This window comes from Ursus arctos, unplaced genomic scaffold, assembly GCF_023065955.2.
Source record: "Ursus arctos isolate Adak ecotype North America unplaced genomic scaffold, UrsArc2.0 scaffold_24, whole genome shotgun sequence".
Lineage (NCBI taxonomy): Eukaryota > Metazoa > Chordata > Mammalia > Carnivora > Ursidae > Ursus > Ursus arctos.
Window position 1 is genome coordinate 42913012 of NW_026622919.1, and position 14524 is coordinate 42927535.

Here is a 14524-nt window from a genome sequence, read left to right on the forward strand (position 1 = left end):
TTTCACTCATGTAATTTAACCTGCCTCCGCAGGAACAGCTCACCTCTGCTCCATGGGGTGGGTCAGGAGGGGCCTGAGGGATCCATGGCTCAAGCTCATGGCTGGCAAGTTGGTGCTCGTTGTCCACTGGGAGCTCAGCTGAGTAGTCTTCCACGGGCTGCTTGGTCTTCCTCACGGTGAGGTGGCTGGGTCCCAAGAATGAGCCTCCCAAGAGAGCTAAGCCTTGGAAGTCACATAGCATCGCTCCCGTAGTCACAAGGCGGCCAGGATTAGAGCGAAAGGAACATAATCTTCCCCACTCCCTCACTGGGAGGAATGGCAAAGTCCCATTGATGAAAAGAGCATGTGGAACGGGCTGTATTGCTGTGGCAGTTTTTTTGGAAAGTCTCATTTGCCACTAGAACTTCAGATGTGACAAAACGATGACTTAGCCTCTTCTTTTCTTCCTAGCTCTGTCGAGTTTCAGTCCCAGATTCAGAGCCAGTAGAAAGAAAGCCTGATACTTAGAAGGAAGATGAAGATTCTAAAGGAGAATAAGAGGGGAGTGAATTCAGTGTCTTTTCTATTAGAAATAGCAGAGAGAATACTGAAGAGGCAGAGATGATCACAATTGACGAATCCCAACCTTTCTTTTCTCTCTCTCTCTCTCTTTTTTTTTTTTAAGATCTTATTTATTTATTTGACAGAGAGACAGCCAGCAAGAGAGGGAACACAAGCAGGGGGAGTGGGAGAGGAAAAAGCAGGCTCCCAGTGGAGCAGGGAGCCCGATGTAGGGGCTCAATCCCAGAATGCTGGGATCACGCCCTGGGCCAAAGGCAGACACTTAACAACTGAGCCACTCAGGCGCCCCAAATCCCAACCTTTCTTGAACAAAGAAGAGACAAAGGGGCTGGCCCTTAACAGCAGCTAGCATTCTCATTTCTTTTTTTAATTTTTTTTATTTTTTATTATGTTAGTTTCCATACAGTACATCCTTATTTTTTGACGTAGTGTTCCATGATTCATTGTTTGTGTGTAACACCCAGCGCTCCATGCAATATGTGCCCTCCTTACTACCCATCACCAGCCTAGCCCAATCCCCCACCCCCCTCCCCTCTGAAACCCTCAGTTTGTTTCCCAGAGTCCACAGTCTCTTGTGGTTCATTCCCCCTTTTGTTTAGTTTAACCCCCCTTCATTCTTCCCTTTCTTCTCCTACTGATCTCCCTGCTGTTCCTTATGTTCCACAAATGAGTGAAACCATATGATAATTGTCTTTCTCTTCTTGACTTATTTCACTTAGCATAATCTCCTCCAGTCCTGTCTATGTTGCTGCAAATGTTGGGTAATCGTTCTTTCTGATGGCTGAGTAATATTTCATTGTCTATATGGACCACATTTACTTATCCATTTGTCTGTTCAAGGGCATCTCGGCTCCTTCCAGAGTTTAGCTATCGTGGACAATGCTGCTATGAACATTGGGGTGCATATGGCCCTTCTCTTTACTACGTCTGTATCTTTGGGGTAAACACCCAGTAGTGCAATTGCTGGGTGATAGGGTAGCTGTATTTTTAACTTTTTGAGGGACCTCCACACTGTTTTCCAGAGTGGCTGTACCAACTTGCATTCCCACCAACAATGTAGGAGGGATCCCCTTTCTCCACATCCTCTCCAACAATTGTTGTTTCTTGCCTTGTCAGTTTTTGCCATTCTAACTGGCGTGGGGTGGTATCTCAGTGTGGTTTTGATTTGAATTTCCCTGATGGCTAATGATTTTGAACATTTTTTCATGTGTCTGTTAGCCATTTGTACGTCTTCATTGAAAAAGTGTCTGTTCATATCTCATTCCTGTCTTCTGTATCAGGCCTGATTGCTACAGGCCTCTTTTCCTTAAGTTTTTGTATTTTTAATCATGTAAGTAATTATGTAAGAAATACAAGTATACATTTTCTTTATTTTAAGAAAAGTCAAATACACAGATGGAACTGAAGTCCCGCTTAGCTCTCCCTGAGATCCTAGTGCCGCCTCTACAGGCGGTGACGGTAGTGACTATGATCAATTTAATATGGATTCCTCTAGATTTTTATCTGTGCATTTACAGAAATCTGTAGTTTCAGTTTGTGGTTTGGGTTTTGTTTGAATAAATGGTTTCACACCATATGCTTCATTCTGAAACTTACTTTTTGATTTTAACCTCGTGATGTATTTTAGAGATTTTTCCACATTGATATGTACAGACCTACCCTGTTCTTTTTATTTTTTAATTACTTTATTTTTTAAAGATTTTATTTTTGCGAGAGAGATAGAGTGTGCATGCGCGAGACAGAGAGCGCGCGCGCGCACACACACGCACAAGGTAGGGGGGAGGGGCAGAGGGAGAAGCAGACTCCCTGCTGAGCAGGGAGCCCGACTCAGGACCAAAGGCAGATGCCACCCAAGCACCCTACTTCGTTCTTTTTAATTGATGCCTGGAATTCCGTAGTATAACATACCACAGATTATTTAACCATTTTCATATCACTGGATTGTTTGCTTCTAATTTTTAAAAGCTCTCCCTTTTTGCACATCTGTAAATATTTCCTTAGGATAGATTCTGGGTCATGGGTAAAGTGCAATTAAAATCTTAATAACCACTGTCCATTTGCCTTCCCAAGAGTCTTTATCTATTTATAGTACCATCTGCCCCGCGTGTGAGTACCCACTTCCCCATACCCTCAACAATGCTTTATGTTGTCTGTTTTCCTTTTTTATTTAACTGGTGGATGAAAAATAGCCTCGTGTTCCTTTCATTTCCGTTTTCTGGTGACTACTGAGACTAGTTTTCTTTTGATTATTGGCCGTTTGCATTTCCTCTGAAATCCCTGTATACCCATTGCCTTTTTGTCTATTGGCTTATTTATTCCTTTCTTATTGTTTCTATATATTCTGGACATTAATACTTTGTCAGAGCTGGTAGATCTTGCCTGTACAACCATCTGGGTGTGTTAGCTCTCTTAAAGGCAGATCTTTGACTCTCACTGCGATTTCTTCCATGGTAATTGGCCTATTTCTCAGGTTTCTGGCCAGGTTTCTCACTTCTTTTTTTTTTCTTTTTTTAGAATTGTGTTAACATATACATAAAATTTACCATGTTAATAATTTTCAAGTGTGCAACTCAATGGCATTAAGTATATTTACAATATTATACAACCATCACCACTTCTATTTCTAAAACTTTTTCATTACCCCAAACAGAAACTCTTACCCATTAAAGAATAACTCCCATTACCTCCCCTCCCACCTCTGGGAACCTGTGTTCTAGTGTATGTTTCTGTGATTTGCCTAGTGAGGTACCTCATATAAATGGAATCATACAATATTTGTTCTTTTGTGTCTGGCTTATTTTACTTAGTACAGTGTTTCAGGGTTCGTCCATGTTGTAGAATGTATCAGAACTTCTTTCCTTTTTAAGGCTGAGTAGTTCATCATATATACTACATTTTGTTCATCCATTCATCTGTGGGTGGACACACAGATTGCTTCTACCCATTGGCTGTTGTATGACAGACTAGGCAGATCTATTGTCTGGCATTTCTAATTGCCTGTTAAAAATCTGGTCAATCTGATTCTTACTCCTTCATAAGATAATCTGTTTTCATTTGATTTTTATTTTGCTCTGCAAGCATTTGAGGTTGGGGAGGTGGGCTGGTCAGGAATTTGACGAGGCTGTAGGTCTCTTGTCCTTCATGTTGCTCTGTGCTTACCATATCTTTAATCTGAAGACTTGTGAGTTTCTTAAGTTCTAAGAAATCATTTTCTTCTCTGTTTCTTTGAGTAGTTTCTATGCTTTGTTCTCTGTGTTCTCTCTTCATGGAATTCCTATTACACGAATATTGGAACTTCTAGATCTGCCATCTTCCTTCCTTCCTTCCTTCCTTCCTTCCTTCCTTCCTTCCTTCCTTCCTTCCAGGGAGGAAGAGGGGGTGAGGCAGAGGGAGAGGGCGAGAGAGAATCTTAAGCGGGCTCCGTGCCTAGCACAGAGCCCAATGCAGAGCTTGATATCACTACCCTGAGATCATGACCTGAGCCAAAATTAAGATTTGGATGCTTAACTGACTAAGACACCCAGGTGCCTCTGCTGCCATATTTCTTAATTTTTTCTTCATCTTTTTCCCTCCCCTTTTTAGGCTGAATTCCTCAACTCAGTCTTACTGTTTTAATGTATTTTTCAGTTGTGCCCATTCTGCTATTTGGCCCAACTGTTGAGTTTGTATTTCAGCAACCCAACTTTAATCTTCAAGATCTCTAGTTGATTCTTTTTTCACAGGCATGATATCCTCTTAAATTTATCAGGGAATATAGATTATATGTATTTTATTATTTGTTTGTTTTTAAAGATTTTATTTATTTAGAGAGGAGAGAGAGCAGGGAGAGGAGCAGAGAGGGAGACGGGGAGGGAGAGAAACAAGCAGACTGCACTGAGCGTGGAGCCTGACTTGGGGCTCCATCCCACAACTCTGAGATCATAACCTGAGCCAAAATCAGGAGTTGGCCACTCAACCAGCTGAGCCACCCAGGCACCCCAGATTATATGTATTCTAAAGCTCTGATTTTACCTCTTCTGTTTCTTTGTCCTCTGATACAAGGTCTTTGGTTTGTTGAGCATGGTGACTCTTTCTTGGCATTAGCATTCCTCCACTGTTTGGTGATTTCTAGTTGAAAGCTCAACCTTGGTTTTGAGATTCTCTGTCATCCTGATCAGGGATGCCGGGCTGGGGGGGGGGGGCAGGGCACGGATATGTGCTGCCCATCTAAGGGCCACAGATAGCTCTTCTTAGGTGAGGTGGGGCTGGAGCTGGAGGAGCTGCCAGGTGGATATGCCAGTGGCTGATCTGCTGGGCTCGGGGGCTCCCTGATCTGCCTGGATGTTGTCAGCCCTCTGGCCACTGCTGGGATTCTCAGACCCAGACCCATTCCTTGACCTGAGCATTCAGGGGAGAGATGCAGACCTGGACACTGGTTTCATTACTCCTCTTGCAAGAGCCCAACATATCCTGCTGGCATTTGCTCAGGGCCCCTCCTGCTCTTGGTATGCACTACCCTCATGTCTTGCATTTTTGAAAAGCAGTTTTCAGCAGTGGTTTCCTTCTTCAGTCCTGTGCTACCAGGCAGTCCTGAGTTTCTAGTGTGCCACTTCTTCTCTTGCCTGGTTCTGGATTTTTATTAAAACCTTTTTATTATTTCTAAGGATCTGGGGCTGGAAGGGGAGATTGCAACATGTGCTCCGTGTGCCATCTTATAGTGGGAATGCCAGAGAACTATTCGGGAATTTAAGAACAGAGTTTGGCAGAATACTAGGGAAATCACCACCCTTTCCCTCATGCTTCCTAACTCCTCCGCACTTAGAACTGGCCGATCGCCATATCACACTGGGGGCATGAAGTAGCCAAGGGAGCAGACAAACAGAGCCTTATGAGCTGCCAGAAAGAAGGAAGCTTGGATGGAGAAGGCGGACTTGTTCTTAGGGCATGGAGGAGGCACTGTCACCTCCCCTTACCCTTGTGACAATCTGGAGTTGATCTTTTTTCCCATTCACTTATTCTTTCCTTCATTTACCTAATAGATACATACTGTGGACTTTCTCTGTCCTAGGGCCCGTGCTGGGGTACTGAAGGCACAAAGTAAGAAATACATATTCTCTGCCCTCAAGGAGTTCCGTTGTTGTGTGGAGAAGAGAGACGCTAGTAGAAAATCTTGTCATAGCATAGATACCATAAAACTGGTAGATGCTGGACAAGCAACAGCAGGATCTCAGAGGAGGAATTGAAAGACTCAGCCTTCAGGGGCTGAGGGCAGGGGTCACAGAAGAATTCAGTTTTCATCTGATCTTAAAAGACTGGTAGGATCTAACCAGCAAGACAAGAAGAGAGGAGGAAAAATAGAGAACATCATGGTGCTTTGGGAGACAAGTATGAACGTCTGCATAGGTAGGTAGGGTCACATTTTATATGACTTGTGAAAGAGTCTATTCTTTATTCTGTGGACAGTGAAAGGGAGGGGCATGATCGCCTTTGTGTTTTGTAAAAGTCTTATGGACTGTAGGTATTAAGAACTGGAGATTGAGACTATGTTCTAGACTAGAAAAGATAAGAACCTTACCAAGACAGTGACCATGAGGTCAAGGAGATCTGTGGAGGAGTTGGTTATCAGTCGGTTGTGTTGGATGGGCATTGTTGGATGGCAGGAATATGGCAGAACTGAATTCTAGTCCTAAAAAAACAATGGAGGGACAAATAAGAGGATGCACTCTTTTAGGACCCTGCTTTTTAACATTTTTCAAAAAGGTGGTTTTATAAATTTGAAGGAACTTTGTGATCACTGTTGTAAGACATTCTCCTTAAAAAGAGAAAATCTAACATTCTAGCAATGTATTTCAGTATTCTGAACATTCATTATCATGTAGGATTGCTGCAAACAGGAGGACTTTTCGTTTCGCAACTTCTATTTGCAAAAATTTTGTGTAGGTTAATACAGAATAAATATGTGCTGTTAAGTAACACTAAACACAAGAGAAGAAATTTCTGGTTTTCAGTGCTTGACTACAATTGTTTTTCAAGAGGTACTAAAAGTTTGAGGAAAGTCCAGATTTCTTATTTTTAGCATCTTTTCTGGTGAATTCTCCTCCCTTATGTTTGCGTAGTGATGGTAGAACCATCTGGAAATGATAGAAATACATGTTTGTTGGGGGGGCAGGGGAGAAGGCAGCAGAGTTACACTCTGTTCATTGCTTTAGTTTCTCCAATTTAATGGCTTGCTGTCTATAAATCGTAGAGGTCACATGAAAGGTTGTGCTCTGAAACCTTTGCCTGTACATTTGAAATATGAAGTTCATGGACTTTGATTTGAATATAGCTATTTCTTCCAACTACTCTTCTGGAAAATGCTTAAATGTTAATGTAGCATTGAGGGAAAGATTTTTTTCTTTAATATCATCTTTACATTTCAGAGCCTCCTGGCTTAAGAATATCCATGAAAGCAAATGTTTTTGGTAATCACTCAGTATTTCCTGAGAAAGAGTGGAAGATTCTTGCATTCTCTTGAAACCCGTAAAACTCTCGAACTAAAAAATAGTTTTCAGGGCTATAGCTAACCTCTAACATATGAGAGATACTTGGCAGGTTGGTGGGGGTGGGTGGGTGTTGCATGGTGTAGCAATGAAAGAAATTAGAGAATGAAAAGACCTGACTAGCTGTGTGACTTTGACAAGTTCTTTCTGAAAGAACTTCAGTTTCAAAAGCATAAGGGTTGTACTTCATTGTCCCACTGAATCACGCTTAAGAGTCTGGATTCAGATTCTTTATAGAGCCTGTCTGTTCGGAAATACAGCGTCTGACTAATCTGGCTAACTAGCCATTCTGTCCAGCACAGACTGTATGTATTTGGGAGGTCAGTTTACTGTGAAGCGCTGAGGATGTTTCCCCTGGGGCATTCACAAGGTAATGGAAGCATCAGGGTTACTTTATCTACAGATGTCTAAATAATTTTCATAATTTGCTGTATCCTTCTGCTGCCACGCATTGTGCAAACTGATAACACATTTAGGAAAGGTCACCTTTGTTTCTTGTATTTATTTTTGTTTTTTTTTAATTTAATCTCTTAATTAATATAATTAACCTCTCGAAGAGAGAGAGAGCACAAACAGCGGGAGCAGCAGGCAGAGGGAGAAGGAGGCTCCCCGCTGACCAAGGAGCCCGATGCGGGACTCAATCCCAGGAGCTCGGGATCATGACCTGAGCCGCAGGCAGACGCTTAATTGACTGAGCCACCCAGGCGCCCCAGGAAAGGCCACCCTTGAACAACCCTTTGTCATATGGCATGGAAGATGCTAGAAGTCATTGGTTGACCTTCCTTTCTGAGCAGCATAGTGACTCCTTTGTTTCCTAAGTGTGATCAACCCTGAGTTATCACCATCTAAGTGGACTGAGCTTATTTGGGTACGGGGAGGAATTTTTATTTACTCTATTCTCTATTAGTCGTAGATAAATTTCTTAATCATTCTTATGAAAATCATGGTAGCTCAACTCTGTTCAGCTAACAGAGTCTCAGTTGGTCCCATCTCTTTACAATAGGAACTTACTTTTCCTTGTTAGAAGAGGAAGGAGTTTGGCTGAAGATGTGTTCTTTTAGTGTTGACTTCTTTCTAGGATCCTGTTTAGGCAACTGATGGTAAAGACTGTTATTCCCATCTCACCCTGAAAATGCCTGGAATCATGGTTTGGGTTTATAGATGCCATCCTTAATATCAGTAAGGGAAATGGTTGCTCTTTCATCTGAGTCACTGATGGACACTTGGAAGACTATGCCTGGAAACATTTATGTTCTGAAGCCTGCTCTTCTGCTCCAGCACTGGTCACACCTCCAGCTTGCAGTCACCGTGAAGGTGGCCGCTGTTGCCAGCTAGTGCTGTAAAGGTGGATGCAGGGAGAGAAGCAGTCCCGGAGAGGACAGTGGAAGGCATCCGGTCCAGGCCTGCATCCCCGCCCTCTTACTTCACAAATCTTCTTAGTTGTGGCCCAGGTAAGGGAAATGACTTATTTACACTGCTGGCACAGCTAAGTCTAGACTGTCTCAAGACATAACTTTGAAAATGGATTGAAGAAGATGGCAAGGGCATCTGCAAATCATATTCTGGTACTTCCCCTGTCTTCTACACTCTGAAAGTACCAAGCCTTATCATAGGCTCTGGTTGTCTTTTCAGGCACCCCAGCAAGAATATGGAGTTAGGGAATGAGGGGGGAGGGGTGTTAGAGGCAGAGGTGGGACCTTCCTACCACTGAGATGCTCAGGAGCCCTGAGAATATGACCGGAAATGTCCCCGAGGGGGGTGGAACGTCCCCTCTGAGAATTGTCCCTGTGGCTTAGGAGGAGCTGGTGCTCTCTTTGTGCTGCCAAGAGGCAAGTAGGAACAGAGGGGCCGGAGGCTCTGGAAGCTCTGTCTTGTGACCTGGCACCAGGGGAGGCTGTCTGCCTGGCCCATTTTGTGGAGTCACAAGACCTCTGAGGTACAGTTTTACAAAAGCATATTCTCTTCTCTCCTGTCAGAGCTCCCACTCAAGGCACACTTCCCATTGTCCGTTCGGCAACTCTGGGTGGACGGCCCTGATTGTGATCTGGGGGCTACTCCAGGAATAGCCTCATCTCTGTCACTGAGTGACTGAAGAGGCTGCAAACCCACCTGTAAGAGTGGTGTTAAAGTTTTGAAGATAGTGGAAAAACCCTGGAAAGTATTTGGAGTAAAGCGTAATTATATTTTGCCACAGAAAAAACCAGATTGTTTGGGGTCCTGCCTATCCCCTCATTAAAAAAAGAAATTTCTCAGTAGGTTGCCAGCCACTGCTGAATAGCCAAAGAAATTGTGGTTTTGAGCTGTTCGCTACTTCTAGAAACTTTAAAGTTAATTCCAGAGTAACAGGGTGGAGACCAAAAAAGGAAGAACACTATTTTATGGTGCTTTTAGCAAAGGTAAAATATTTGCCTCAGGCTCAGGGCAGTCAGCTCTGTGGGAAGGGCTGGTGCGAGGCATCCAGCTCCTGGCGGCTGGGGGAGGACGTGATCATTGCAGGTGGTGCTGACACGCACAGTTCCTTTCTCGTGCCAGCTGCTTCTCCTCTCTCCCCTCATTTCAGCCGACAGGTATTTCTTGAGCTCCTGGTAGACATGTAAACCGCCAGGTTAAGTACTGACCTCCCGTTTGGAGCTTTTTTGTTGTCAGCCAGCTTTCTGAGTGAACTTCAGTCTTCATTCAGTGGCCTTTACTCCCAAGTAACAGCTCATCTTATCTTTCAGATCTTTTTCTTTTTACTTTAGAAAACATTCCTTTTGTTCATTTATTGTTGTTGGGTTTTTTTAAGATTTTATTTATTTATTTATTTATTTGTTTGTTTGAGAGAGTACACGAGAGCAGGAGGGAGAAAGAGAGAATCTGAAGCGGAGTCCCCTCTGGGCGCAGAGCCCAACGTAGGGCTCGATCCCACCACGGCAAGATCATGACCTGAGTCAAAACCGAGTTGGAGGCTTAACCGACTGAGCCACCTAGGTGGCTTTTTGTTCATTTTGTTCATTTGTTAAAACTTAAGATCCCTGATATTGACTTCCAGATTGAAAAAGCAACATCTCTGAGGCAGTGTGGAGCCCTCCTGCATTCTGGACTCCAAGGAGAAGGGGCACAGCTATAGCAGTAATCCAACAGGGATTTCTGTTGGATTGGGCATTTTTATGTTGCATTTTCCCCACAGTGTAACTACCCCCTGATGACACCTTGTAAAATTTAACATACGCTCCCTTACACCAGGTGAGGGTTGGCCTAGAAAAACTTTGGGATATAGAAAATCTATCATGAGAATAAATCAGATGCCTGGGTCCTGGGGATAAACTTGCTACTAACTAGTATGTGACCTTTCTTACCTAGCTACCACCTCCCACTCTCCAGACGATCTCTAAAGACTTAAACAGTTCTGAGCCAGATCAATCTTTGCATAGTTATTTATGGATATATGAAAATTATACCAGGCAATGACATGTTCTCTTTTCCCTACAGAGTGAAGGCTGCCCAGACTGAGTTAGGACAGCAAATCCTGGCTGATTTTGAAGAAGCATTTCCTTCCCAGGGCACCAAGGTATTGTTTTCCCTCCAGTCTTAGACGTTATCACCACTCTTGCCTGTTCACGCTCGCTGTTACTCTTTCTTTACCATTCGTCTGCTGGCAGCCGTAAGTCTGTTTGCTAGAGGTTTGGGGTAATGAGACCATCCTTGATTTTAAATATCCCAAAGCAGTGTTGATTCTTCATTTGTGTTCTTCCAGCATCAGAGTGAGGATTTATTTTGGTTTAATTTAATATGTGTCAAACCTGATATCTCGTCTGCCCAGCAAATTCCTTTTTTCTCATGACTGTGTTAAAAAAAATTTTTTTTTCAAGCCGCAATGTTTTTTAGAGTCGTTACATAACTTATTGGTTTCAGTTTGGTGAAAAGACAGCCGGGAGGCGCATCCACGGGCTTATGTAACTCTGAGAGTGACACAGTTTGGAGACTCAGTTTTAATGATCAGAATCGTTCCTTGGGATTAATCCCTTTAGCTCTCGCTGGTGGTGTGGCTGTTTGTGTTATGTCTGCGAAGTCCATGGTATTTCGCTTGTGAGCTATGGTTACACTTCTCCCATAACAAGCTTTGTCTCACTTGGCTGTCATTGTGCTTGGGTAACTGCTTTTAGCTCTATCTTTCAAATAGTAGCAGATGTAATCTTAATGCTTTGCATGTGTTGGGGAGAGAAGAACCTTCAGAAGCTATTTTTTCTCTATTATTTGAGCTATTTCAAGAGAAAGAATTATTCAACACAGAAACGAACCAAAGCACACACAGGCAAGCAGCGTTCCTCACTGCACTTGGTGGGTGGAGATGGGGACATATGTTCATTTTCTGAGCCAAGGAGCGTTTCCTGGACCTGCTGTATAATTCAATAACTGGAAATATCTTAATCATTTTTCTTTGTGCTCCATAAAAGAAACTTAGGAAGTAGGTGGGGGTAGCTGCCCCAGCTTTGTAGATTACTTCCTATAGGAAACCTGCTCTTGATTTTAACGTCTGCACATATTATGGCTGCCTTCTAGTAATCAGATATTTTATTTGTAAAGCATGTTCCTTTCAGGACTTTATATTCTGTATTCATTTGATATAACTGTGGGGAATGGATGTTGGAAAGCCATTCTGTAAAAAGGGATTGCAAGATATTCACAAATTATAAACACCAGACTGTTCTTAACCCCAGGGTCTGCTTTACTATACTGTGGTATCTAGCCCAGTTTCAAGAAGTTTCAGAAAGATATGAATGAAGCCCAGCTTTATTGTTTAGAAGAAACTAATCATGACCTACTTTATGTCTTTTTCTCAGATCCCACCAGGCAGATGAAGTTAAAAAGGTTTTCTTAAACAACTTCCTTTTTCTGTGGCTGGGTATCTTAATTTTTTTTTTTTTTTTTGAGTTTTCTATTCTCCTTTTCAATGACTGTGGACTTTTCTTAATGGCCTTGTGTTGCCATTCCTATTTCACAAATAGAAATCAAGAAATTAAAATTGTACAAGGTAACCTGCTAAGTCCTTTTTAAATGAAAATATCTGAATCCACGAGCCCATAGGTTTCAGCCTCTGTGACTTCTCTATCAGATCGAACACTTTCATCCAGAAGCAAGAGGTGGGCAGTCAGAGCACTCAGCAGATGAAATAACAGCCATTCAGCACAGAGTGAGTCAGCATCTTAACAATTTAGCTCTCAGGCAGCTTAGTGAACACTGACAAAACTCTTGAACTGCAGTCGAGACAGACACGTTATTGGACAGAGTTTACCCAAAAGAATCATAAAGATTTGGAAGAATGTTAATCATCACCTAATTGAAGTCCATTTCTTTCATTTATTTTTCAGATGAGTTTCAATAACTTCGCCAAAGCTACGTAGCCTATTTAGCCAAGCCAAGAGTAGATTCCAGGTGTTCTTTTTGCTCTAGTTCACTCAGCCAACCATGTTCACTTAGTGAGTTACTATAAAGAAAAATTCAGCGAGATTGGATTGCCTTCGGTAATAACAAAGGCTGTCCCATCACGATGTATCAATATGGCCCCTCAATAGCCTTCTACTGCCTTTCAGATCAAGGGACTGATACAATATTTCACCTCAGGCCACCTGCCTGGGTAGTTGACTGTCAGCCAAACGAGTCTGGCAGTTTGGAACCTGGCTGTAGATTTTAAATGCCACTGCACTGTTTGGCACAAATATGGCACTTTAAGAACAGGAATCTGAGGTTGGAATCGGGAAAGTGGCACGTGTGGAGTGAGACTGGTGTCCTTCTGAATTGTATGGCTCTTCACCAAGGTGATTTCAGTTTTCATATTCAGAAAGCAAAATTTCCTATGACCATTGCTGGCCCTGTTTCCAAAATGTCTCCTTGCTGATTCACAGAGTAGCTTTTGTATTGGCTACTACGGACTAGCTTAATAATTCTTTCATCAAGTAACAAGTAACTAAAATATCCATCCGCAGCAAAAGAGTAAGTGTTAGGGGAGTGGAAGTAATAATAACTTTAAGAGAGGAACAAGAAGTAGCAGCTGTCAGAGGCCATGAGATTTAAAGGTTGTTTCTGGCTCTTGAACTGGTGTGCGTTGTCTGTCTTACCAGAGGCCAGGAGGACCCAGCAATGTCCTACGAGATGCATGTCTGGTTGCTAATATTTTGGATCCTAGAATCAAACAGGAAATCATCAAAAAGTTTATTAAACAGCATCTGTCAGAATATCTAGTACTTTTTCAAGAAAACCAAGATGTAAGTATTAACCAAACGAAATCGATGTTACATTTGAATTTGATTGAAAATTGAATGCCCTCAAGTCTGCTGATTCGTATTTTAATAGTATTACTGCCTTAAAATGTTGATGGTTGAACTGTGACTTTTAGGGTCTGACAGTACAGTTCAGTGGTTCTTAACCATTTTGAGGTCACTGATCCTTTGGAGAAATCAATGGGAGCTACAGATCTTCTCCTCAGAAAAATGTACCTAGCATACAACTTTGCATACAGTTTCAGGAAATTTATATATCGCTGAAGTCTAATTGTAGACCCGAGTCAAGAACCTCTGGATCAAGGGAAAAAATAGCCTAGATTCTTTAAAACTGTGAGAAATACGGGTGCCTGGGTGGCTCAAGAGTATCCAACTCTTGATTTTGGCTCAAGAGCATCCAACTCTTGATTTTGGCTCAGGTCATGATCTCGGAGTCGTGAGATCAAGCCCTGCTTCGGGCTCTGTGTGGGGTGTGGAGCCTGCTTGGGATTCTCTCTCTCCCTCTCTAAAAAATAAATAAATAAAGTAAAGTAAAATAAAATAGAATAAAAATAAAATAAAAAACAAAAACTGTGAGAAATAAAGAGATTGGTTGTGTTTTTCTTGGTTCTGTGTTTTTGTTTATTTCCTTAAATTGTCAACACTACTTCTGAGCACTGGGTGGATTTTGTTCCCTGCCTTCTTCAGGTTGCCTGGCTGGACAAAATTGACCGACGCTATGCCTGGATAAAACGCCAGCTTGTGGACTATGAGGAGAAATATGGCCGTATGTTCCCACGTGAGTGGTACATGACCGAGAGGGTTGCAGTCGAATTCTGCCACGTCACAAGGTAGATTCCAGCTCTGCTGGTTTTATTGTTAATTGAAATCAGTCGATTGAAATCAATCCCCTGGTCTCTAGGCGTTCCATCTTGTCCTGTGGATTGGGTACCACTTCTACCTTTGGTTGTTGTTGTTTGAGACTCACCATTTTAATGAGGACCTCTTCACCTGTGCTGGACTCTCTCCCTTTAGAAGACCCTTTTCCTGTTGAAAGTCAGATTTTATAAACCCAAAACCAACCCCTAAACTCCAGCTGCAGCTGTATTCCAACTTCTCTAACTTCAGAGCTCGAAACCTAGAGGAGAGGGCATGTATATGGAGGAAGAGTAAAAACTTCTAGGAAAAAACTGAGAAAGGGTA

General features: G+C 42.5%; 1 protein-coding gene across 3 annotated transcripts in view; it reads left to right on the forward strand.

Moving 5' to 3' along the window:
• Nucleotides 1–14524, forward strand: part of VPS53 (VPS53 subunit of GARP complex) — a 135694-nt gene that overhangs the window by 40539 nt on the left and 80631 nt on the right. For all 3 annotated transcript variants that reach the window (XM_026517807.4, XM_026517811.4, XM_044390816.3), the window contains 3 exons: nt 10554–10632; nt 13184–13327; nt 14030–14172. In XM_026517807.4, the coding sequence (XP_026373592.1) occupies nt 10554–10632; nt 13184–13327; nt 14030–14172 (366 nt within the window). The remainder of the gene's footprint in view (nt 1–10553; nt 10633–13183; nt 13328–14029; nt 14173–14524) is intronic.